Below are 24,439 nucleotides of genomic sequence, written 5' to 3'. Positions count from 1 at the left end.
AGATGCTAGAACTGAGCAGATGAGTTCCAATGGTGTCTATTCACAAGAACTGACAAGAATAACATGTCTGTATTTTCGGTTTCATTTCTCAGCTGATTTATGACCAAGGATGTGTGAAAAAAAAAAATCTAAACATCTGTGATTATGTAGAAAAACATATATCACTGCAGTATGTACTGTACAAACCAAGATACAACAAAGGTAAAGTAATTGGTGTAACACAACAGGCTGTTCTGTAACCCTTTAAGGTTATTGGATTTTCTACATCTTTTTCACAGATATTACCGTATTAACATTAATAACATACTGCAGCTTATTACATCTGTTTTTGCAAATGTCCCTTTTTTCCTAATGTTTATTTTCAATGTATTCATACTGGAAGAATGTCTTGGACTCCATGACTGGCTTCATCTTGGTTTTCAAACTATAATGTCCCAAACCTTTGTATTCTGGCTCCCATAGATACTCCGTCTTTGTTGGGGGTAAAACACCATACAGGCTGCTGAAGTAAACAAACAGTCTTATACCTTCTGATGTTATGCACACCCAACACAAAATACATCAAAGTAAGTTAATCAGAATTTTTGAGAGTCCTGTCGGTCCCAGGTACAGTGCAACCTGACAATATTCAACTTCAAACCAGCAAATGACGCTTGCTGTACATGAAGCCAAGTACAAGCCATTTGAAATAATAGTTCTGTCATGTGTATCTTTAAGCTTACATATACCATAGACCGTTAAAAGAAGCTTGAAACACATCCATAGACTGTGGACCATGACAAATAGTTAGCCATGCATAGTTTTATCTGACAGGTCAGGAAGTGAATTGTAACCCCACACGCCTGATGCAGGTTTCTATTGCTGTTAACAAGCCGCCAGTGCTGGTGGTATGGGTGGCCCTGTAACAGGTGCAGGCTAGGCAGGCAGGCGAGCAGGGCGAGAGGCCGGCTGCTACACATAACATGCTTGGGGTGAGTTGAGGGACCAGGAAAGAAACTATATGTGCTTTGGAATTAAAATAAATAAATCTTGGGCCTGGAATCTGAGAGCATTAGTCACTTCATGTCAACAATCACCTAAAATAAGTAGAGTGAACTGTCCTTTTGCTACTTACAGCTTTAACACTGGAGGCCTGTATATGTAAACTATTACCCATTGTATAAAATGAGAAGCCCCCACCCTTTCACCGGCTATAAAGATAAATGAAATTAGTCATCTCCAGTGTAAATCTGCTATGTCAAATTAACCTACCTTGTTTTATTTATTTTTGCTTTGCATTTTTTTGGTGTTTTTCTCATTTCATAAAGAATGGCGCTAATGACACTGGAATAAGTTGATTAACAGGATGAGACGAGGCAACCCGGTGTACACGCGGAGGCAGGGCGCCTCTACACTGGGCACTTCAAAACACATTCTTTAACCTGTGCACAAAGCAATGATGCCATCAAAGCCACCAGCACAATACAGAACAGGCTTCCAGATTTCAAGCTTAGCCGAGACAGATATGTCAGGTTATAAATGGCACAAGCACACCAACAATGTACCTCAAAGTCAAAGAAACACAAGCAATGCAAGAATTTTTATTTGACCCATGTGACACTCAGTTGGTGCCAAAATGTCTATGTTTAGACAGCAGATCAAACTATGTATACAATAAGTACATATTAATGAAATCCTAACAGTTATTTAAATAGTGCTCTTAATACTTAGACTAATGTTCACAAAACATGTATCCCAATGCTAAGTTAACATCAAAAATAAAACAAAACATTGGTGTTATAAAGCTCAGGAGGTTCGTTTTAGAGCCCCTACATGTTTACTACTAGTTTCTTGTTTGTTCTGTAGCAGTTTTGCTTTTCATTTTACAAAATAACACTTAGCACTATGTTACATGCTCTGTGAATATGCCCCTATTCTTTAATTGTTAAAATCACAATTGCTTGTAATAAGTTTCCATGTCTACTTTAATTATGTTAACATGCTTAAAAAAACAAACAAAAAAAACAACAAAAAACAAACAAACAAAAAAAACTACATACTGTACTACCGTACGGCTGAAATTCCATCCATTGATTTTGGTGAGTGATAAACAGATACGTCACCAGAAATCCTCAATGAAATTACAACCTTAGTATATACAGTTGGGTGTACATTAGATCTTATCATTATTGCTATTATTATTATTATTATTATTATTATTATTATTATTATTATTATTATTATTATTATTATTAATAATAATAATAATAATAATAATAATAATAATAATAACTTGTTTCATACTTTTTGATTGACAGAAAAATTTAAATATGTAAAATAAATTAGTGGGTTATCCATTAATAATTAACAATAAAAAATGTTAACTGTAGGGAAGTCAAGGTAGTCTAAAGACAATACATTTTAGTTTTTTTGTGCATTATGTTACAATTTTCAATTTTAACATATTTAAGATACATTTAAAAAAAAAGTCTTGGACCAGATAACCCATTTGAAAAATGAAACTATTAATTGAGAAAGACAAACATGCTATTCTACATGCAATTTGCATTTCTGTATTGTAAATAAAGACACACAGATGACTAGACAGATAGATGGAAAGATTGTGCCAAATAAAGTATACAGAGGATTCTGACAAGGTGTACTTTATTTGTAAATAAGCTTTTTAAATGAAAAAAAACTACATTTGACATGATAAAGCTGATACCAACAATAAAAACACAGCTGCAAAAAAATAACAATAAAAAATGTATTCAAACTTATCTCTGCGTCTATTTTATTTCCCACAAAGCCTAGTACACTGTTTCTGTCATGTATGTCGCCCATACAGTATCAACAGCTCCACTTAATCCTTCTTTTCATTAGAACTATTTTACCAACACACACAGGAATCCAATTAATTAACCTGCCACGTCTTTCTGTAAAGCTACTGCTGCCTCTCTCCTGCAACTTTTGCTTTTTCTTTCTTAGAGGGGGGACCTGTTTCTTATAGCTGTGTTTCAGGCGGAGGAAGAGGATGGGTAGTTGTCTTTTTTTTTGTTTTAATATAATTTGACATTGATGAAAAAGACAAAAGCTCATCAGAGTGTGCAAATAATGAAAATATTGAAGGTATATTGGGCAAATTTCACTAAATGGAAGACCCAATTTCAAAGCTCTCCAAACCTCGGAGGGATTTTTTTTTGTGCACTTTGCCTGTGGTGCAATGCACCACAAAGATGCTTCTGCAGTGTAGATGGTACAATATATGCATCTCTCGTTTTGTAACATGTAATTACACCCCCCTGTCTAGCCTTATAAATCTTTTTGTGCCCAATTAAAGATCGCCTTTAGCATGCCTTTTTCAACATGGGGACAATTGGAGATGGAAGTGAGTCTATTCTTACTGCTTAGGTTTACAAACAGTGACCCAGACATACATTGTATCAGTAGTAAGAAAAAATGTATATCATGTACTCATACATTTAACAACAGCGTACATTAAACTAAATAGAAATTGATTTAAATGATCTTTGTTAAATGAACTGCCCTTCTACCTCCAGATTCCTCCTGAGCAAAAAATAAAGGCAACAAACTCCCTGGGTATTACCAGCAACATTTTGTTAAGGAAAAATTCATGTTTTTATACATTTATGAATGTATAAAATGTATAGGTTTTTTATTAGACATGTTCTATCAAACAAAATATATAAACGTTATACTAGTTCAACAATTTACTATGTATATTTTATATATATATATATAATAAAGTTAGTCATTCAAATCTATTTGTTCCTCCTATCCTTTTATCAGGCCCAAAATGTCAACCAAAATGTAGCCCTGTTTCAACTTACAAGATTCCAAATTTCAGATGTACACTGTGGGAGCTACAATTTACAGTAAACATATATATATATATATATATATATATATATATATATATATATTCTCACAATTTCTTTCACTGTTTTCAGTAGTATTTCAGCAGAAGAACAGTGAAACATTGTGTTCCTTTTTTCATTGCAAATCTACAAGCAAGAAAAAATAAAATAAAATAAATCTGAAAAACGCTTTTCAGTGAAAAAAAAAAGCAATACTCTTAATGTGTCTATAATGGGGACTCCCCTTGATATGGGCTGCTTGTGTTTACACCCTACTGCATTGTGGGTAGATAAAAGGTCACACTCTTTATCTCCCAGTGCAGTGACAGGTACAGTAATATGCAAGATCGTATTCAACTTTTACATTTCTGTACCATATGCAGATAAAACTATTAACGCTTTATTTTCTGAGCTATGAAATGTAAGAAAAAAGCTGCTATCCATGATGTGGCACCACCGGCAATTAGCCCCATATTTCATGTGAAATGTCATTGAGAGGAAGATCTGTGTTGTGACTGGTGTGAATAAATAGCTCATTAATGTAGGTTATTTACAGCCCTTTGCTTTCACATTATTAGCACAAAAGAAAATAAAACCGGAAGGTAAAATACATTTTATTTCTGTGTATATGTGCCATAGCTTTAATAGCACTGTTGACATAAATAAAAGTTAAGAAAAATATTCTGAAAGTGGCTCTGTGTAAAAGCTTCTTCCGGCAGCCCCACACATTTGGAAGTCGACCAAGAGAATAATTTATGTCCCTTGCTATTTCCATGAAGAGCACAAAGGAATAATTAGACCAGGACGCTTCGCCACGCTATTCCCATCTCGCGCACTTGCATGCCCACCAAATGTGAAATGTTCGCCTATTCCCCTCAAACATGATGGTTGTTGAACTTATTTTTAGTGTCATTTGATAAGCTTCCCTGCTTGCAGAGAGACATCCCACTGACCCAGCCACTGGTCATTGTCTATACCAGTTCACATCAAAGCAGGCGCGCTTTGTCAGGTTTCGACTCGAATATCCATTTTGCATCTGAAGTACCGTATCGAAAGTGACTAGATCGTTCGAGCCTTTTTCTTCAGCTGCTGACTCCTTCCTCCCCCACAGTGTTTCCGCTCACACTAACATCACTTGGGAGTGCCGACGTGACAGGGCGCTTGAAACATTTTACAAATACATCGCCCGTTGTCTTTGCAAGGGCCTGTGTGGCTCTATGGATATACTTTCTGAAAATGAACAATAGCGTGCCCTTTTTTGTTTCTATTTTGCTTTGTTTTTTTTTATTTGGGACCTGTCTTAACGTTACCAAGGCATGGTGGTGCTCCTCAAAATCTGAGTAATGCGCATACAGTAATAGGTCATTCAATGTCAAAAGGCATAAAAAAGATGAGCAAAATCTTCACAGGCTGCTGCTTGCTGTTGCCTTTAATTATATTAATTAAACTTTGAGATTCTCATGCAAAGAGAGTTGCTGGGTTGTGACGCGGAGGGACCCTTGGAGATTTGAAACAGTGGAGATACATACCAGCATTGAGGCTGCTGTATTTTTCTTTTAAAAAATCCTAAAACTGAAAGGTATGTTTATAGATGATGATGCTTTATACATTACTGAACTTACAGTGGTGATAAAAATGAAAATAAAACACCAGCCACCATGTCAAGGTCTTGAAGTATCAGTCCCTCAAACCCTGCCGAAGATCTTTGGTTACAGGCTGTCTTGCAGTACAATAACGCTCTATTAATTTTTCTGTCCCGGGTGCATAATGAAAGAAAGGTGTCTTCAAAAAGGGCAAAGTCTTGCTGCTTCCAATACCTTGGGGCATCCTGTCTACATTTTGTCATGCGTGTGCACTTTTCAGTGTTAAAATGACAAGATTTTCAGCCAGAACGCTCCCGCTAGGCATTAAATGATGGTGTAGTTGGAAAGATTTTGTGATGAGACGTCGCCAAAAGGCAACAGACTTTGGTACTTGTTAGGCCCATCGGGATTATTTTTATTTCCTCGCCAACAGCAACCAGCTTCTTTTTATCTCTGATTTTTTTTTTGTTTTGTTTAAATCACTGCCGTCTGTGTCCATTAAATTAGGTTTTCCACAGAAGGCACAACATGGACAGAATATGGTAAGTATTCGGTGTGCACAAAGGTGCTTCGCAAAACCAAACGGCACAGAGTGGTACTGGTGGTGCATTGATGGCCCTTTCATGATTAAAACCAGTAGGTTATTAGGATATAAAAGCTTAATAAGGTGCTTAAGAATGCAGAAGAATTTAAAAGAGGTAAAAGGGTGATCTATGCCTCAAACTGCACAAATTCAAGGAAGGCCAAAAGACATAGTGGTTTTAAAGCAAAGTGGTGAGGTTCTTTGTAAACTGGTAACCGGTTTACTGCTGTCTTCAGTAGGTAGTTACACACACAATGAATGTGCCCAAATAGTTTTCTTCTACTGGCTCTGAACACGACTGAAGTCTATACAGCGACCCTGGAAAACAAAAGAAAAAAAAGACACATTTATTGTGCTATAAAGACACAGCAGTTGCAATAGGTACTTTTCATGAAAATAGTGTGCTGTCTTTCCTTTTATGATTTTGTTTCAGCTATTTATCCAGAGATCAGTCCTTGATCGATTTCAGATCAGAGTTAATTACTTAACATTAATAATGTAATATTATAATAATAATATTGAAAATATAAATACATATGCTACAGTTAAAATGGACTTACATACATCAATATCACTGAAAACGCAGTCCTTTAAACTATTGATTTTTTTTTTATTATTTGAATAACAAATGTATTACGTGACAGGTAATTGTTTTTTTTTTCCTTAAAGCCTTGGGCATAATAATAATAATAATAATAATAATAATAATAATAATAATAATAATAATAATAATAATAATAATAGCTTTTCTTGCTTAGTTTTTTCTATTTACAATCTAAACTCCGTTTTCATTTTTGTCCTTTTTTAAATTTTAATTTTATACATTTTTTGTTTTAAACTCGTTTAATTGTTCTGTTGCTGCAAACTCACTTTTTTACAATTAAATCCTCATTTTGTATCTCTTTTTCAATTGCTGTTTTCACGAATTTCTGTATTAGACTGTTTTTAAGTTAATGGTTTAATTGTTCGTTTATTGCGTGTGTGACATGCTTTGGGATCTCTATACAAATGTATTTGAGTCTCTTTGTTTTGCTTTCAGATACTTTTTGTATGAAGGACGCTATATAAATAACATCTGATTTGATCTGACTTTGATAACCTGACAGAATAACAAAATAAAGCACAAATTATACAGTCAAAATACATTATTATTATTATTATTATTATTATTATTATTATTATTATTATTATTATTATATATGTCTTTTATGTTTTATTTAATGAATCTCTGATCTGAGTTTCTAGCCTTGCAATTTATTTTTTCTCCATTTGGGGCTCCACTTCACATTCCAGATGTAACCAATGTTATCAGCACAGAGGGGCAGTACATGTAGAGTAATGGTGCATGTGTCTCTGGGCTCTGCAGCTTGAATTACATGTACTGTATAAGTACATCATGAAATCACATATATGAGAAATGATGTACTTATTCAAATCCTTTATTTTCATAGTTACAGAACCGGGTTGTTTCTCTTTTACTACATTCCTTAGTATAACCAATGCTAAATATATTTCAATGAGTTATATATACTATAATCCACCTTGTTATGGTACTGCACACCCTGTGACTATAATCATGTAGGGTTAAAGGATAAAACATCAGATGCTGTGTTGGCTGCAAATGGTACAGTGGATAAATGCATTGGAATAAGTCTTGAGTTTCAAATCTGTTCCAGACATAAGGGTGTACAAAACTCATCATGGTGTAAGGGCTATGCAGGTGCGACCCAATACGTTCAGATCCATCCCTAGTCCCCGGTGCTCAGCGAGCTCATGCTAATCTGGCATGGTCTGTTGAAACAAGGCCATGTTGAATGCAGAACAGAAGCTGGGAATCCAAACCCACCTGTGTGTGCCGCACAAAATATAGGACTGCAAGCTACACTTCTGACTTGCTGTAACCTTTTACAAGAATACAAGTGTGTGGCTCAAAATGTTATTCAAACGTGGAAATGTACAGCATAGGGAAACATGTAGTGCAACCACGTTTATCTGTGAATATATATGAAATCAATGGAAACAAAGGATGCTCATAAAATCTTAATTTGGAAAGCGCTATTAAAATCAGATTTTTTTTTAAGTTATCAAATTATGTATCTATATGTATACAGTGTCTGTGAGTATAAATTCTGCTAGATAAACCATCCAATTTTTGATTGTTATGTCAAGAATATATTATTTGATAGCTTGGGGATGAAAAATACATTATTTAAGGCTGGTGGGACGTCATCGTAGAAAAATCAGGCAACTGAGGTTTTTTCAATTCAAACTACCTTTGTTTTGTAAATAAATTAGGAATGCTGAGAATTACATTTAAATTACAGTACAAAGTGGCACTTGGGTCTCCGGATCTGTGTTTTACATAGAAGGATAAGAAATTGTGTAACTTGCTAACCAATATAAACGATAATGCAGTCTCAGGGTCTGTCCTGTCTCTCACACACACACTGCAGATGCTGTGTTACCAAGTTCATAGTTCTTCATCTTTTTTCTAGTAATGGTTAACTGAGTTTATTTGAATGTTTAAAACTACATTTTCGTTAATGATCCTCTCTCCTTAATTAATGGTAACATTGTACAACTCTTACATATTATGGCGAAAATGAAAATATTGCATTTCTTTACTTGTTAGGCCGTAGCGCACATCAATGGTTCTGGCAGTATATTCAGCACTATATTCACCATTAATGACACATTCTGGAATTACAGACATCAGTTTTGTGCTTTTGTGTTTACATACATAGCGTCGATGTGTGTTTTCTCAGTTTTTAAACTCTTAGCAAAATGAATTTAAGAAACCTGCAGCTTCTGCTTGTTTCCAGTAGTTTAAACACACATTATTTTAAAATTCTGTATCATTAATTAGTTTAGTTTGAAAATTAATTTACTTCAGACATAAAATAAACCAAAGGAACTTTGATTAGAAACCACATATGTGCTGGATAGAAATTTGGTATACCGCCCATACAATTGAACGTTACACTATATATACACGCACTACAGTACAAAATCAAAAGTGTTAATGCTGACCCCCCCAACCACCTGTTCCACTTGTAGCTCTGTGCTTGTATTGAGGAGTAATTTGGAAAGTTGGTGGTTCTTGGTCATAATGTCAAAATAGTTTTCACAATCTTTAGCCAAACCACAAGGACTAGTTACAGTACTTGGTATTTACCAGCTTATGTATCTACAAGGTTATTATGAATACGTTTTACTTTGTCAAAGAAGACAGTACCTTCCACTACTACTGCATGTCAGCAATGCTGAAAAGAAGTTGAAACCTCTGGGTGACAAAATTCCTCAAGTATTGCCCTATTGAAAGTGCTGTGCTACCGTCTCTTCATTGTTTTATACTGATTTTGCATATAATCCTCTGCAGATGTTTTAATGACATCAAACAGTCTACTGTACAATGTTTGCGCCCGCTTAGTAGTCCAGATCCCTGCCCAATTCCATGCTCTTTTCTTCATTTGAATACATTTCAATATAATATAAATGAATTAATAATGGCAAAGTGCTAATTTGATAGCAGATGCACAACGGCAGTTGAAAACCATTCTTTACATACACCGCATTTTTAGTGACTGCTAAAGTCCCACTTTACACCAGCTAAACATGGTTTTTGGCAGCAATATGGGTGTTTTGCAGCCGCAAATCACTTTGCAGGTATTCTTAGATCAGCCCCTATATGTATTCTTCCTGTAATGTGTTCTCCTTCCTTTGATGTCAAATTATATTTACAATGAGCAGCACTCAAGTTCTAAATGCCAGATCGAAATATTGTTGCCAGTATTTATAAGATTAAAACTCCCAGTTTCTGTAGCATTTTGCTCTTAACCAATCATTCTCCTTGCCCTGTTAACTAAACTCAACTAAAAACGGTAGCAGTGAATAGGGCTGAAAGAAAAGTGTTAACTAAGAACAGCAATCCGTTGCCTTTTAATCTAGAGCCTGCAATACAATGTGATGCTGGCTTGCGGTGTCACGCTGTTTACAGATTGTTCATCACTGACTCCCATTGCCTGATTGACAGAGTGTATTTTTACAGCACAGAGGAGGGGGGTGGGGTGGGCGTGTCTACTCCACCTGGCCACTGCGCCACATATATCATGCCGTGATAACAGGCAAGCAGCATGCGCTGACATATCCATTACAGGTTAAGTAGGCAAACCACGGCCATGGCTGCAACATTTAGAAGCTGACATCACTGTTTGTTTGCCTGTGCCTGCCAGTTGAAGGCAACAGTAAGCAGCATCAGTGTCATGTTCAGGGCATCAACATTCTGAAGGCATTAACATTCTTGTACTCCTGGTAACATCCCCTTGAAAAAGGATGTATTTCAGTACCAAAAATGTGACAAGGCTGAATGGGTCACCACATTTACAGTATCATAGTTTTATACCCAGGAACTCGAGGGCGGATGTCTGCAGGCTACCGGCCTCTGGAGGCCAAAGACCAGCCCAGCAAATCTCTGCCCTCAACCTGGCCTATAGGGGTCGCTGCAGAGTGGTGAGGAGAAACAGTCTAAGCCGGATCCCACCTCCCCAACCTCAGGAGCGCCAAAGTCTGAAAAAAATGTGATCTTGCCCATTGTATCTTAAAGTTACATATATATATATACACACACAATGTAGCAGTACGTGCAGAAAAAATAATTAAAGGCAACCTCAGGACAAATGATAAATACATTTTAAAAAAAGTCTGTTTTGTTATGGTTTTGCATTTAAATGGTTTAAAAAACAAACAAATTAAAAGGCATTCAGAGGACTCCAGAAGGACGACATTCATTAAGAAAAAAAATACGTACCCCAACACGAACACTGGTTTGAGCCACGGTCTGCACTATTATCAGCGATATATATGCAACAGAAGCCGCTGGTAGATTACAAAAATGATTAATTAAACTTAGGCTAGGTAGTTGTTATCTTAGAATGTTTTTATTCTCTATTAATTAAATTATAATATGAAATACTACAGCAGGCTATTGAAGTAGGATATAATATTTTCTTTTCATTAAAAAGTTGTTGTTCTTTGTTGAAATTAATGTTTAGCTTTCATATTTTGTTGTGTACTGCTCATTTAATCAAACCAAGTAGTGTAAGAGAAACTGTGTTGAGAATTTAAAAATAAAGCATTTTATGAGATTTTTAACTAGAGGTACCGGGAATATGACTGTGCACGCCCAGAGGTTCAGGAGCTGTGCCCCGGCACAAATTAAGCACTGTATATATACATATAGTTTAATCCTGGGATCCCCATTTGTATATTATTTCAAACGAGTTTATACAGAAGTTGCATCTTGTTGTTTCAGTGACAGTCTGTGAGTGGCAGCTGTAAATGGCTGTTTATATCTACTCCAGTGTACTGTAAATCCTCAGCAGCACCATAAACTTAAATGGCTGACAGGCTCCTTGGCTTTAAACTGTCCATATGGCTGTGCTTAGAATGATCAGACCGGTGGCTAGTATCTGCTGAATTTAAATGTTCCGTTTCTGTATTTTTCACAATTTAAAACATACTACAATAGAAATTTTAAGCAGCACATGCATAGTTGTATTTGGGATGCTAATATTTTTTTAAATTCTTACTTTCTGGGGTACTTTCTGGTTTATTAAAAAGTTGTCAAAATAGTCAGAATTCTATTTTAAACCACATTTATAATAAGGGGAACTGGATTATTATTATTATTATTATTATTATTATTATTATTATTATTATTGTACTTTTTTAATATGTGACTTGTTGTTTTTTAATATGTGCCATTGTGAGATTTGTTATCTAAGACAAATAAATAAGCTGCAGAATAAAGAATTCTCGTAGAAACTTTTTTGTTACCACCAGTTTTTATGAAATCAGGATGTCAATGTCTGCCTTTTGTTTACTTGCTATAAATAAACAGCAATTCCAACAGTCCTTTATTTTCTCATATATTCTAAAAGAAATAGAATGCTTTGTGTCAAGAAAATGTCCCTTAATATATATATATATATATATATATATATATATATATATTAGATAGATAGATATATATATATATATATATATATATATATATATATATATATATATATATATAGAAATACACCAGTATGACCAAATAAATGTTCATACTTTTTTGCCAGGGAAAGTCTCTGAGTGCACATTCAAACTGTCATAAAATCGCAGCTGTTAAGATAATGTATTAATAAAGATGATCCAATTGGTGTTCTTCTATCATAATGCTGTTGGGAATGCTATTACATGTGCTAATTTTAAAGATACATGGGTACAATCTCCATCTACTAATATGGAATTCATTCTACACGATTTTCAGAGATTGATGAATTCACCAGCCAACACATTTGTCTGTGTAGTTTTACATAATGAATGAATTTTTTTTAAGTTATGAGTAAATCTTTTTGAAAAGGCAGTAACATAAATGTAACAGTGAGCAACTTTGCAGTGGGATCAAATCTTGTCTTATGCAGTGTACTGTATCAAATCTTGTCTTATGCAGTGTACTGTAAAACCTAAACTGACTGACACACCAAAGGGACTAAACATTGGTGGCCTCTGAAAACAGACGGCCATTACCTTATTTAAACATGCTTCAGGTGTCCCTATTTTAATGCTAGTGGACATATTTAGTCTATTTAGTATAATTGTGCCTGTATGATACCGTATTGTTCAGTACAGTATATCTTTATATTATTAGGAGGGTGTAAACAATTTTATTTTTTTTTAACATCCCAACTGTATTTAGTTTGGGTTTAAATATCTGAACGATGAAAAAGATCAAAGATGTTTGTTCCAACCGTTGCACAGTTAGAAAAGTTTTACCATAGAGCTCAAAATAAGCACAGCCTGTTTGCTGGTGCGAGGATAAGTCATTTCTGAAGCTAAATATGCGAACAGCACTAGCTGCAGCTGTTTCCTGCTCAGAATCCTGCTTCTTGTCCCCTGTTTTTTTTTTTTTCAAAGTAATTGCACATTGTTGCCAGCTAAAAGCTCTGTGCTGTTTCTGAACCAACTTCCACAAAAATGCCAGTCGTTTTGGCTGGGGCGAGCTCACAGAAGGTACAGCAGGCACAGATGGCTCTAATACACAGACAGAATCCAGCAGAGGGACAAGAGCAAGCCACACCAGAACGAGTTCCAAATAACTGCAGTGTATCCAGTCAAGCTCCGTAAATACCAAGGTTAATGCCACAGCACTTTCAAATCATTTAAAATCCCTACAACAACAACAACAAGAGCAAAACAAAACTGTTTCAGTGGGGGTTGGGTAGGTTGTTTAAAAGTGAGCATGTGGTAGCAGAAACACCCCATCAGTATATTATTACACATATGCTGCTGTGAGTCTTTCATACTTCAAGAAATGGAATGACCCTCCAATACTAAAATCTCTGAAACATCTTCGATGCACAAAATATTCCTGATGCCTAGCCATGCAACGCATCAGGAATATTTTTGAATATTTATATCACAGGGAAAGATTAACAGTCGTATCTTAATATGAAGCGTTTTAGTTATTTTGCAGACAGCCCATTCAAATACCACTTTGAGATATTCCATACAGAAACCACAATAACCCAAATCTAGTTCTTTCTTTACTTAGTGTTGGTGGGTTGGTGCTATTCCCAGCTTTGTGTAAAATGCCGTCGCTCTGATTTGGTAAATGTGTAAGGCGGGGTAACACTGCACTTGTGAGACAGTGATAAATTCATATTCATATATAGCCATACATTATATAACCAATCATATGTCTCTACTAGACTTCGATCACAGTAAGTAGAGAGGGAGAATCATAGGCTGGGTTTACATGCACATGAAAATCGACTCTACGGTCTTGACTCTGTGATGTTCTCACGCAAAACAGCAAAAGAACATCCGCTGGTCAGCGGAACTTTAACGGCAGGGTCAATCGCTTTCTCACGATAAAAATAGCTGTAAAAACCCATGGAATCGTGCTTGTGGCTCCCGGGATTTCAGCAGTCAAGATCCCGTTCTTCTGACTTAATATCACGCAATCTCCAACAAAAAAAAAAACAAACGTTGACTATCAATCTAGAAATACAAAACATTTGGTGTGCCATGTATGGTATAACACACATTATTTCCTAGTAGCAGAATAATGCATAATAAAAACAACCCAACAACAGAGGAATGACACAAAAAAGCACAGGATCACCATGAACTGTGTTCCGGAACCCTTACCGACTGCACAGTCCTCTTTCCACCAGCCTGGTGCGGGACGGGGTCAACTGAGATCTACAAAAAGTTAACATCTGAACATACGACAGGAGAGGCAGTAATTGGAGTGAGCTGTCAGGATGGAACTGGGCTAGCGTGTCTGAAAGTCTGCCATTAGGACGTTGCCGTGTACATGTGCCAGGACTCTTACTCTCCCACAGGGTGGCACAAATTAAACTCAATGATGAGACTAATGCAGTAAGAAATGCTTTTGGCACTGACTGGAACTGACATTAAAAGTAACACGTTTAAGAAACAGTCAGATTGTAGGTGGTAAGGTTAAACATTGGTGATAACAAATACGTAGGTCTGGTGTCATTTTTGTTAAAATAAATAAATAAATAAATAAAATCCAGCTTGGTGATAAAACAAAAAAAAAAATAGTGTGAAAAAGAAAATCTGTTGTGTAATAACAGCCATTAAAATCACTGCATGATTACTACGAGCTGATAATGGACAATTACAATTTGTAATCATTATAAAGGCTGGTTTAGCTGAACAAAAACCAACACAACAAATTCTGTTCTCTATCAGATTGCTATACATGGATGGTACTTCGATCCACTGCTGTTTATACTGTGTCAACCGAATAGACTCCTGCAGTATACAAAAAGGCAAGTTTGTCAGTGAAATGCTTTCTTCTACACACAGTAAACTGTATCTGATGTATTCACTCTGACCATTGCAGTCTGCATATTATTTTGGTTAATTTGGGATAACTGAATCTGATTAAATGTGTGATCTTCATAATAAGCTAAGTGACTTTACTCAAACTGTCTTAACTAACATTCATTTGCAAACACCAAATAACTGCATAAATATAACATGACTGCATTATGAGCGTTAGACAGAATTATTATGATAAAGCTCCAAATTCAGTCAATGTTGCTGTTTTTAAAAATTAGTAAGTAATTATTGCTCTAACCATTCACAGCACATTTATTAAAATAATTATTTTAATTAATTATTTTAATAATATAATTATTAATAATTATATTATTTATTAATAATGTTTAGCTTGTACTAGGCATTGATGGCATGGACTATTTTAAACCGTTTCTACATTTTCATCAGTTTTGTTTTTAGGCAGATTACAGCATGTTTATACAAATCATTAGCCTGCCCTTGATTTCAATATAAGACCAAAATAAGTACAGTTGTCCGTTCATTTTAATAAACTAAAAAAAAAAAAAAATACTTCTATTTAGATCACTTTAGTTTAAGCATACTTAATCTATGTCATTTGTTGGCTCTGTAGGAGCCCACTGGTTGGATTAAATCTAACATTTTCACACCACAAGGGAGGGCACAATACTATCCATTTGTGTCTCAATTCTAAATATAATGATTTACTGTAAATACAATTTTGATAAAATATTTTTTGTCTTGTATAGAAAGAGAAACATCTTAAATTGAATGCAAAGGGAGCCACAAAGCTCCTGTTTCCTTTTATAATCTGTCTAATTAAAAACAGTCAGACATAGAGTGCAGATAACACAACGTCTTTGTAAAACTGAATTCCAATAACAATAGAAAACACAGTTTTAGAAACAGGTGCTATACTACTACTGTTATTAATACTAACTTGAGTATTTCAATGTTGAGAATGTTGGGACTTTTCATGAATGGTTATTATTTTCTTTCCTGTTTTGCCTTTGTTTTATTTAATACTTCGACTGACATCCTTGACTATTTTAATAATGGATTTCCTACCATTTAATTAATTACTAAAAATGGAGATTTTTCAAGAACATCGGGGGGAAAAAAGGATACGGAATGTCATTAACGGAGCATCACTTAAACATCAGAAATATGAAGAAATTAAAAAGCAACACTGCCTCTATTTATTGACATTTGCGAGGATCACATAAATAGCACCGATGTGTTAACATCATTAAAATCAGGAGCAATTATCATCACAAAACACAATACATAATTGCACTGCGGCTTCTCAAGTCTAATGCTGAATGTTATCCAATCTGTAATTTGTAGTTCATTATTTTGATAGGTTTTTAGATTAACACTTGCTGCAGTTGTAACATTCCATTGGAAATATTAACTTGTTTATTTACAGACAATAAAAACGAATTGCATTCTTTTTCAAATCCTTTGCGTTTTTGTTAAACAGACTAAATGTCTAAACACATTGCTTTTTGTATTTAATTTTATTCATCTATTTTGTTTAAAAACTAGTATCACCTATCACAAACTATTATGATAGAACAGGAACCTGGTTACAGTGTTTCTGAATGTTGTGTCTTTATAAAATGAAAACAATAACACAGCAGTTGCCAAAAACGGAAGATGAATTTCCAGCATTCTATAGGTTCTATCAATGACAGTGACCACTTCCATTGGTGGAAGAAAGCAAGTTTACAGCAATCACAACAGATGCAAGTACAAGTATGGATAAAAGGTTGACTGAACCCAGTGAAATAACAGGTGTTCTACTCAAAATACAGAGCAATAAAATAATTCATTTTAAATAATTCCTTAGATTTAAAGATAGTTCTAAAATAACTAGAAAATAGAAATGTGGGATCGTTATACAATAGTGTTTTTTTATGTTGTTCTCTGTTTAAACGTTTTATATGGAAATGCAACAAAAATATAACAGGTATTTTTTTTAACATTTTGCCTGTTGTTTAACCTCACACAAAGAATTTACAAATAATCAAGAATGATTTTAAATGGAATTTGTCTGTTTTAAGTGGCTGTGACATGGAATATTTAACGGGTTAGTGCACCTGTTGATAACAAATATTAAGATGCAAATTACCCTTGAAAACAGATTATAAAAACTATTTTTATTCTATAATTGTAGTATAAAGCAGCAATACAGGGTGCGCTATACTGAAATGATGCTTTCTGTCCCTCACGCTCCATATCTCACAAACAAAAGTGGTCATTGTTGCACAGGTAAACAAAGTGCCACAGGATTGTGGGAAACTTTTGACCTTTGAACTCAATACCAAGACACTCTGAGGTTCAATTGTGCCATACTAAAAAACACCTGCAGGATTAATATCGGGACTATATATAGCTAACTTAAAATCTGCAACTGTTTAAGACCTGAAAACAATTTGCTTAATTAGACCTTTTTAATTATCAGTTCAATTAAGGGTCTAGTTGAGTAATTGAGAGATCAGTTGGAATGAAAACCAGCAGACACAGTGGATCCCTGGGACCAGGGTTGGGAACTCATCTAGATCAATAACATAGACCTGTCACTCTGCTACTACCTTAATTACCAAGGTGTTTAAAGTGTTAAATGCTTTCACCTTATTTCATGCCCTTTGCTCATTACATGGGGAAAATGAGCCATCAACTTTAACGTGCAAAGAAGCCACAGGATACAATTTGTTTTAGTCCTCGTCTTGCTTTACTTTCTCCAAATGCATGCCAAGCAAACACTGCCATTTAAAAAGATTTAAAGGTTATGAGAAGTATTAAAGAAAATCCTCTTAATATAAAATCTGGTTTGTTTGGAGAATATGTAGAAAAGGGAATACCCTAAGCATGTTTTTTTTTCCAACAAGACCTTGATTTCTATTAATTCTGGAGAACATTATCAATCCATGCTTTAGAAAATAATGAATGTCACAGCACACATCACTATATTCTGCTGCAGTTGTATGGTGATAAAACTTCTTGCTGATCAATTATATCAGCAGCTGAAAGTATACTCATCAAACCATATGCAAATGAGAGCAGTAAATAAACTAGTGGCATTCATCCAGGATGTGATGATGATCAAAATTCAAATTGGAGCAGCTTCAGGACACAGTATTCTCTGTTAAATTATCCATTTCTATTATGATTGATGTTTTTTAAAAAATAATAATAATAATAATAATAATAGAAATAATGATTAGAAAAACATGCAAAAATGACTTCTAACAACACAAAGGTATGGGCAAGGAGCATAATACTGAAAAGTAAAAGATGCATTATAAAATAGCGTAAACATTTCCTGCATCCTGATTGGCTGATAACATTTCAATGCCATGTGGTCAAAAGAGTATAACCGATAGTTTAGATCTTCCTGAGCTTTAACCAAGCTACATGTATATAATTTATAACATTTTCATGCAATTTGCTGTGGGGTTTGCAAAAGGGAAGATACTTGTGTCTTTAAGGAAAGGACAACTGTAGTAAACAGTCACCTATGATTATATCTTAGTGTAAAATGTAAAATAGCAATACACTATGCTGCGCCACCTCTGCAACAGCCTCCCTCTGGGGGCAAGTGAAGCTCACTTTCCAACCTCAGAGGCCCGGCCATGCCGCCCTCGTCCTCTGAGAGGAATGTTCCCGAGTGCCAGACCCCTGACCAAAACTCTCCTAACTATCTTTCATTTTCTCATTCTTCTGCTCAATCTAATCATTTTCACCCATGCCAGTCTCTCTCTCTGGAGAGCAAAGCCTGTTCCCAGCCTCAGTCCAAGCATTTGGCCTCAGCTCCTTGGAGGTGGCTCTGAGAGCCGGCGGGGAGACCCTGGGCCCTCTTTGCATGTTTATTTCTCTTTTCCAGCTCTCCAGTCTCCCCGTGAAGGAAGTGAGGCTCACTACTCAGCCTCGGAAGTTCATGACAACCTCCCTCATTCATGACCCTTGTAAGCCGGGGAGACCTTTGGACATTCTCTACATCTTTTCAATTTGTCCGCAATCCTACTTTTCGTTTCCCCTTGGAGGACATAACATAGCTTCCCAGCCTTGGCGGTCGATCGGTTTGGCCCCACCTCCGAGAGGAAGGCTCCCTGCGAGCCAAGGGGAACACCTGTCCTTCTGCTAAAGTCAAACACTTCTCTCCTGTTTCAATTCCAGAGGTTCTTCCTCCATGCTGCCCTTGCTCCTGTCCCGTGAACTTTTAAAATAGCTTGAATTCTTGTAGAAATCCTGCTTCTTTGCCTGTTCTCCAGATGGAGTTTCTGTGTTTGTTTCAGCAAAATGAAATAAATCAAGAAAATCTAACACAGATTGTAAGCCTGCTGAAAAGGTACGCAAGTTCATAACATGTTTGTTTCAATCTAACATGTTTCTGTTCTGTTGCTCATGATTCTGTCATTACCATTCAGCCAGGTCCTGTCCCATGTACTGAAACTCCCAGGGTTCAATTCTCTTTAGGTCCCTCTGTCTACAACATTTATTGACGAACAGGAAGCTAGTAGTGGGAAGTCAATAACGGGACGTTTCTGTACTTCACTGTAATTCCGACTTCCCCTCGATGTTTCTGAACAGCTATTCTATCACTAGTGATCTGCGAGAACCACCTGTAGCTCTGACAGAGAGCTACATAAAATAATACATCCCAAGGGCCTCGCCTTGAGTCTTGTGTTTAACAATGCCGCCTGCAGCTTTCTGACCTGGTTGCTTTAGATTGCCACAGCTTACACTGAACTTTCTGACCTGAAAAATGTGATTGGCTCAGTGCTTTTTGACACTTTTGTGTCAAACTCTTTAGCTCACATGATGTTGACAGAAGTCATAACAAGGAAATGGGAGGGTGACAGGATGGGGTGTAACAGAACAGTCCCACACTATCAATGGTCCCCTTGGCCAGTGCTGGTGATGCACAACATCTGACTTGCTGTCACAGACCCAATGTGGTCAGGTGTAATCTATCAGCTTCTTAAGGCAAAAACAAAAATCATTTTGATAAGCTGCTTGCGTAAGAACAAGTGCTGGCTTGATTTACATGCAAATCCACACTTCCCCAGATTTCTGTCCAAAGTCCAAAGTACACATTTCGACGTGATCACTTCAACAGCGTTCCTAGGTGCATTGTTTGTTCACATGAAAATGGGACATCCTGAAATGGATACTAAAACAGTTGAGGGGGACACTGAACACTGAACTCCCCAGTAGTAGTGCCTATGAATCGAGGCCCAATGGAGCATTTACAGATGCATTTATGTTCTGCTACTGCAATTTATATGAAACCTAAATCCTACAATAGCTTTTTACAGCCAGCATTAAATTACATATAGAAAAGCAATTCATTCCGCTGAGGGCACATGACAAGAGAGGTGCTTTGATGCTCCAGCCAGTGACAGCGTGTGTGTACGAGGGGAGGTCTGTTAAATGGAGGCTGACAAGGAGTAATTATTCTAATGCAATACATCCCAGACTAAACAAGAGTAGCTGGGATGAGGTGTCAGATGCAAGTCATTATTGTTGACAAGAGCTGGATCCAGCCATGGCAGCTGTCTCCCTCCCAGGTGGGCTGACCAGACCTGCTGTGGCTGCGTCTCCAGGGTACTGACAGGGCAGGCATCAGACCTGGTGGAGTAGGTAGCAAGGCCATGGGTGGTGATGTCTTACACTGGAATGATGGCAGAGTCCTTAACCCTTTCTGATGTACTTTGTATATATATGAAAAAATGTTACCATTCAACCAGGTCTGTGTTCTGTGGGACGTCTTTCCAAACGTATTTTTACAATGCAAAACACTGCGTTAATTTAAATTAAAGTGACTTTTATGAACATCCTGACAAACCTAGTGATCAAGGATGTGTTAAAGACAACAAACAACTTAAAGAAACACGTGTGTAGACATTATAAAAAGAAGAGTATAAAACTATATGTCAAACAATTACTGAATTGCTTCAATAAAACAAGAAATGGTGTCTGATTCTTGCATTTCCTTTTGTAGCTAGGTATAGATTTGGAAGATTTTGACAAAAAAGAAAGAAGTTAATGGTTCACAGTCATCAAGGGTATGACAGTGTATTAGGGCATCAGTGTGGCGTAGTGGTTAGGGCTCTGGACTCTTGACCAGAGAGTCGTGGGTTCAATCCCAGGTGGGGGACACTGCTGCTGTACCTTTGAGCAAGGTACTTTACCTAGATTGCTCCACTAAAAATAAAAAACAACAAAAAAAACCCCACCTGTATAAATGGGTAATTGTATGTAAAAAGAATAATGCAATTGTATGTAAAAATAATGTGATATCTTGTAACAATTGTAAGTCGCCCTGGATAAGGGTGTCTGCTAAGAAATACATAATATTATTATTATTTATTTCTTAGCAGACGCCCTTAACCAGGGCAACTTACAATTGTTACAAGATATCACATTACATACATATACAACTATATACATATATAAAAACAACTCAGTAAAGTGTTTTGGAGTATATGGTGGGGTTCCACTGTAATGAGAAATTCAATTATATGTTCTTTTATATTTAACACGCAAACCACAGAAAACTCAAGAGTTTGTCAAATTTCATTCTGTGCCACTATTTTCTCTAGCTACGGTATCATATGTTAGTGTTCTATATTCCTCCACATCTGCATTCACCTCCCCTGCTCTAAGAACATGTTTAAACTGTACGTGTATCGTGACAAAACTATGTTTCAAATGCCACTCTACTGCTATACAAGATCCACTCAATATGGCAGCTCACAAAGCTGCATTTCCCTAAGCTACCATATCCACATAAAAACAAGGTTATGTAAAAAAAATACAGCATAAAACAACTACAGTTGTGCATCAGCAGTGTGGAGTAGTGGTTAGGGCTCTGGACTCTTGACCGGAGGGTCATGGGTTCAATCCCTGGTGGGAGACACTGCTGCTGTACCCTTGAGCAAGGTACTTTACCTAGATTGCTCCAGTAAAATCCCAACTGTATAAATGGGTAATTGTATGTAAAAAAAATAATAATGTGATATCTGTATAATGTGGAATAATGTATAATGTGATATCTTGTAACAATTGTAAGTCGCCCTGGATAAGGGCGTCTGCTAAGAATTAATTAAAATCAATGGGTTATAAATGTGCCGTGTGAAAATAAAGTAATAATAATACTTTTTTACAAAATGTAAATAATTTTAATATATTGTACGTAAGTTATTCATTGTTTAGTTATTCCAGCATGTTAATATCAATTAGATCTCTCTAAAGAGCTGAACTCTGGATAGGCTAAACTCCGTCAGCCTAAAAATGCTAAATTACATCATACTTGAGAACACTGTGATAGTCTCACATATTTGCATATGTTCAAACTCTGGGTATGCGGGGTTGCCCCCAGTGAATATCTAACCCTAATAAACAATATTAAAATGAATGAATTCTAAAACAAGACACACACAATTTAAAATTTCCTTACATTTAAAAAGATTATATCAATAGTTTCCCAATGGCTAGTCTTTCATAAATTCATCAGTACTGCGCATAATTTCCTTACAGCGCATTATGTATAAAGTTATTTCTTGCTGGTAATCTGTAATCCCTCGTACAGCGTTAATAGAGTAAAGCACCTTAAGTGACTCAACACTGATGGAAAAAATGGTCAAAGTTGGGGGTCGCTGTATGTAGATTAGTTTGCTGCTCTCCATATTCTCCCAACAGCTGTCAATCCGGTTTGTTTAAAATAAAGTATAGAATGTTTTATATGCATTTCAATATGGTTTATCAGAATATACTCAGTAAATATTCATTTTGATTGATATTATTTTGATTTATGTAATTGGTATGAAGAGGCTCTAAAAATGAAAGCTCCAGGGAGTGAAATGGAAACCCACCTAGGATAGTAAAAAAAAAAACTAGTAAGAAGGGTTTCTTGCTAGTTTTGATATTAGTTCCAGTCTGTGCTATGGACAAACCTACATAAACAAGTTTTTAATGTAAGCAATTATTTTGGAGGGTGTAAATGCTACCTATAGTACAGTAATACAAAGGGGGAGTGAGATGTATACTTCTATGGTAGTATAACACCCCCCACCCCCAAAAAAAGCAAAATGTCTAAGACTTTTGCACAGCAGTGTATATATATAGCACTGCTTGGTGACCAGCCAGGGAACAAATCTTACCAGCGCTGGCTAAAGAGCTAATGATCTGCCCGTTACTTTGAGCAGTGCCATATCTTTTCTCTGTTTCTGTCTGTTGTAACCCCCCTAATTTACTAGTCCTGCATTTCCAGTGCTTCTGGTGGTCGTCAATAAAGCTGGTGGACCCCCGTGCCCCTGCATCTCCCTGCCTTCATTAGGAGCTGTTTGCATCATCCCTTGTGAAAACGTCAGATGTCATCAGTGACTTCATTCTTTATCACTTCCTCCAGTGTAGACAGTGTAACCTTCAGAAACCTGCTGCCCACAGTTTTATGTCTTAATTAGCACTACTGTCACTATGGGGAATACCTTATCATCTCAATTTGAGAAGACATGCAAAGACCTGGTAGATTTGAACATTTTAGCATTAGCTGCTTTTGTTTAGCTGCTTCTGTACAAAATGAATGACACGCTTGAAACACTGTATGCATGAAACAGTTACTGAACTTCAGCAAGTTGTTAATTAAGGTATCAAATTAAAAACAAAGTAATTCTGTGATTACTGTGCTTAGTAGTACAGTGTTCAAGCGTGTGTATGTCTGTAATGACATTCAATGAAAGATAACTTGATACAGTGTACACAGAAGGGAAATATTTTGTAGTATTTTGTATTTAATCATATCCTGATGTAACTATCACTATCTGCTCTATTATTGAATTGTGGTTTGTCACACTTGTACTTTGCTTGAACAAAAGTTATTGTATTTCTTGCTCTTATTGTATTACTTGTATTGTAACACTTAATGTATTTGCTTACGATTGTAAGTCGCCCTGGATAAGGGCGTCTGCTAAGAAATAAATAATAATAATAATAATAATAATAATAATAATAAATAAATAAATAAATAAATAAAAAATATATATATGTATACGTTTTATTTATTTATTTAATATAAGTAGCTTAAACACACAATGAATACAGAGTGCGTTTTTTTCTGCAATTTGCCACAAATTAGCGTGCAATTCTGTATTAAATGTAAGCTCATTAAAATAACAGCTTGAGGTCTCTGAGTCAGTTCAGTACAACCTGTTTTAGGTTGTTGAGTCTGTGATTAAGAACAGAACAAAATATGGCAGCATCATAACCCCCCCCCTTCCTTTCAAGGATAAATTACACACACGTTTCATACCATGAAGAGGAAGGTAATCATGACCTACATCTTAAGCATGTGGAATTGAATCTCATAATAAATGCCCAATCCAAGTTTCCTTAAATGTTTCCAACAGGGCCATATTCACAAAGCATTTACCACTGTGCTAAGTTAACATTAGAACCGCCACGGCAGTCATTTTGACAGTTTGAGGTTTTCAAATGTAAATTACTCTGCGTGTCTGAAAGTAATGTGGTTG

At 35.9% G+C, this 24,439-nt stretch overlaps 1 protein-coding gene across 2 annotated transcripts in view; it reads right to left on the bottom strand.

Moving 5' to 3' along the window:
- Window positions 1–1,566: 1,566 nt before the first annotated feature.
- The window catches only part of LOC131702000 (anthrax toxin receptor 2-like), an 82,050-nt gene continuing 59,177 nt past the window's right edge, over window positions 1,567–24,439 (bottom strand). For both annotated transcript variants that reach the window (XM_059003337.1, XM_059003290.1), the window contains exon 17: window positions 1,567–6,341. In XM_059003337.1, coding sequence (XP_058859320.1) covers window positions 6,303–6,341 — 39 coding nt within the window. In that variant the 3' untranslated portion in view covers window positions 1,567–6,302. The remainder of the gene's footprint in view (window positions 6,342–24,439) is intronic.

The sequence above is a fragment of the Acipenser ruthenus genome, chromosome 1 (assembly GCF_902713425.1).
Source record: "Acipenser ruthenus chromosome 1, fAciRut3.2 maternal haplotype, whole genome shotgun sequence".
Classification (NCBI taxonomy): domain Eukaryota; kingdom Metazoa; phylum Chordata; class Actinopteri; order Acipenseriformes; family Acipenseridae; genus Acipenser; species Acipenser ruthenus.
Note: the sequence above shows the minus strand (reverse complement) of the source record. Positions and strands in the feature narration are given on the sequence as shown.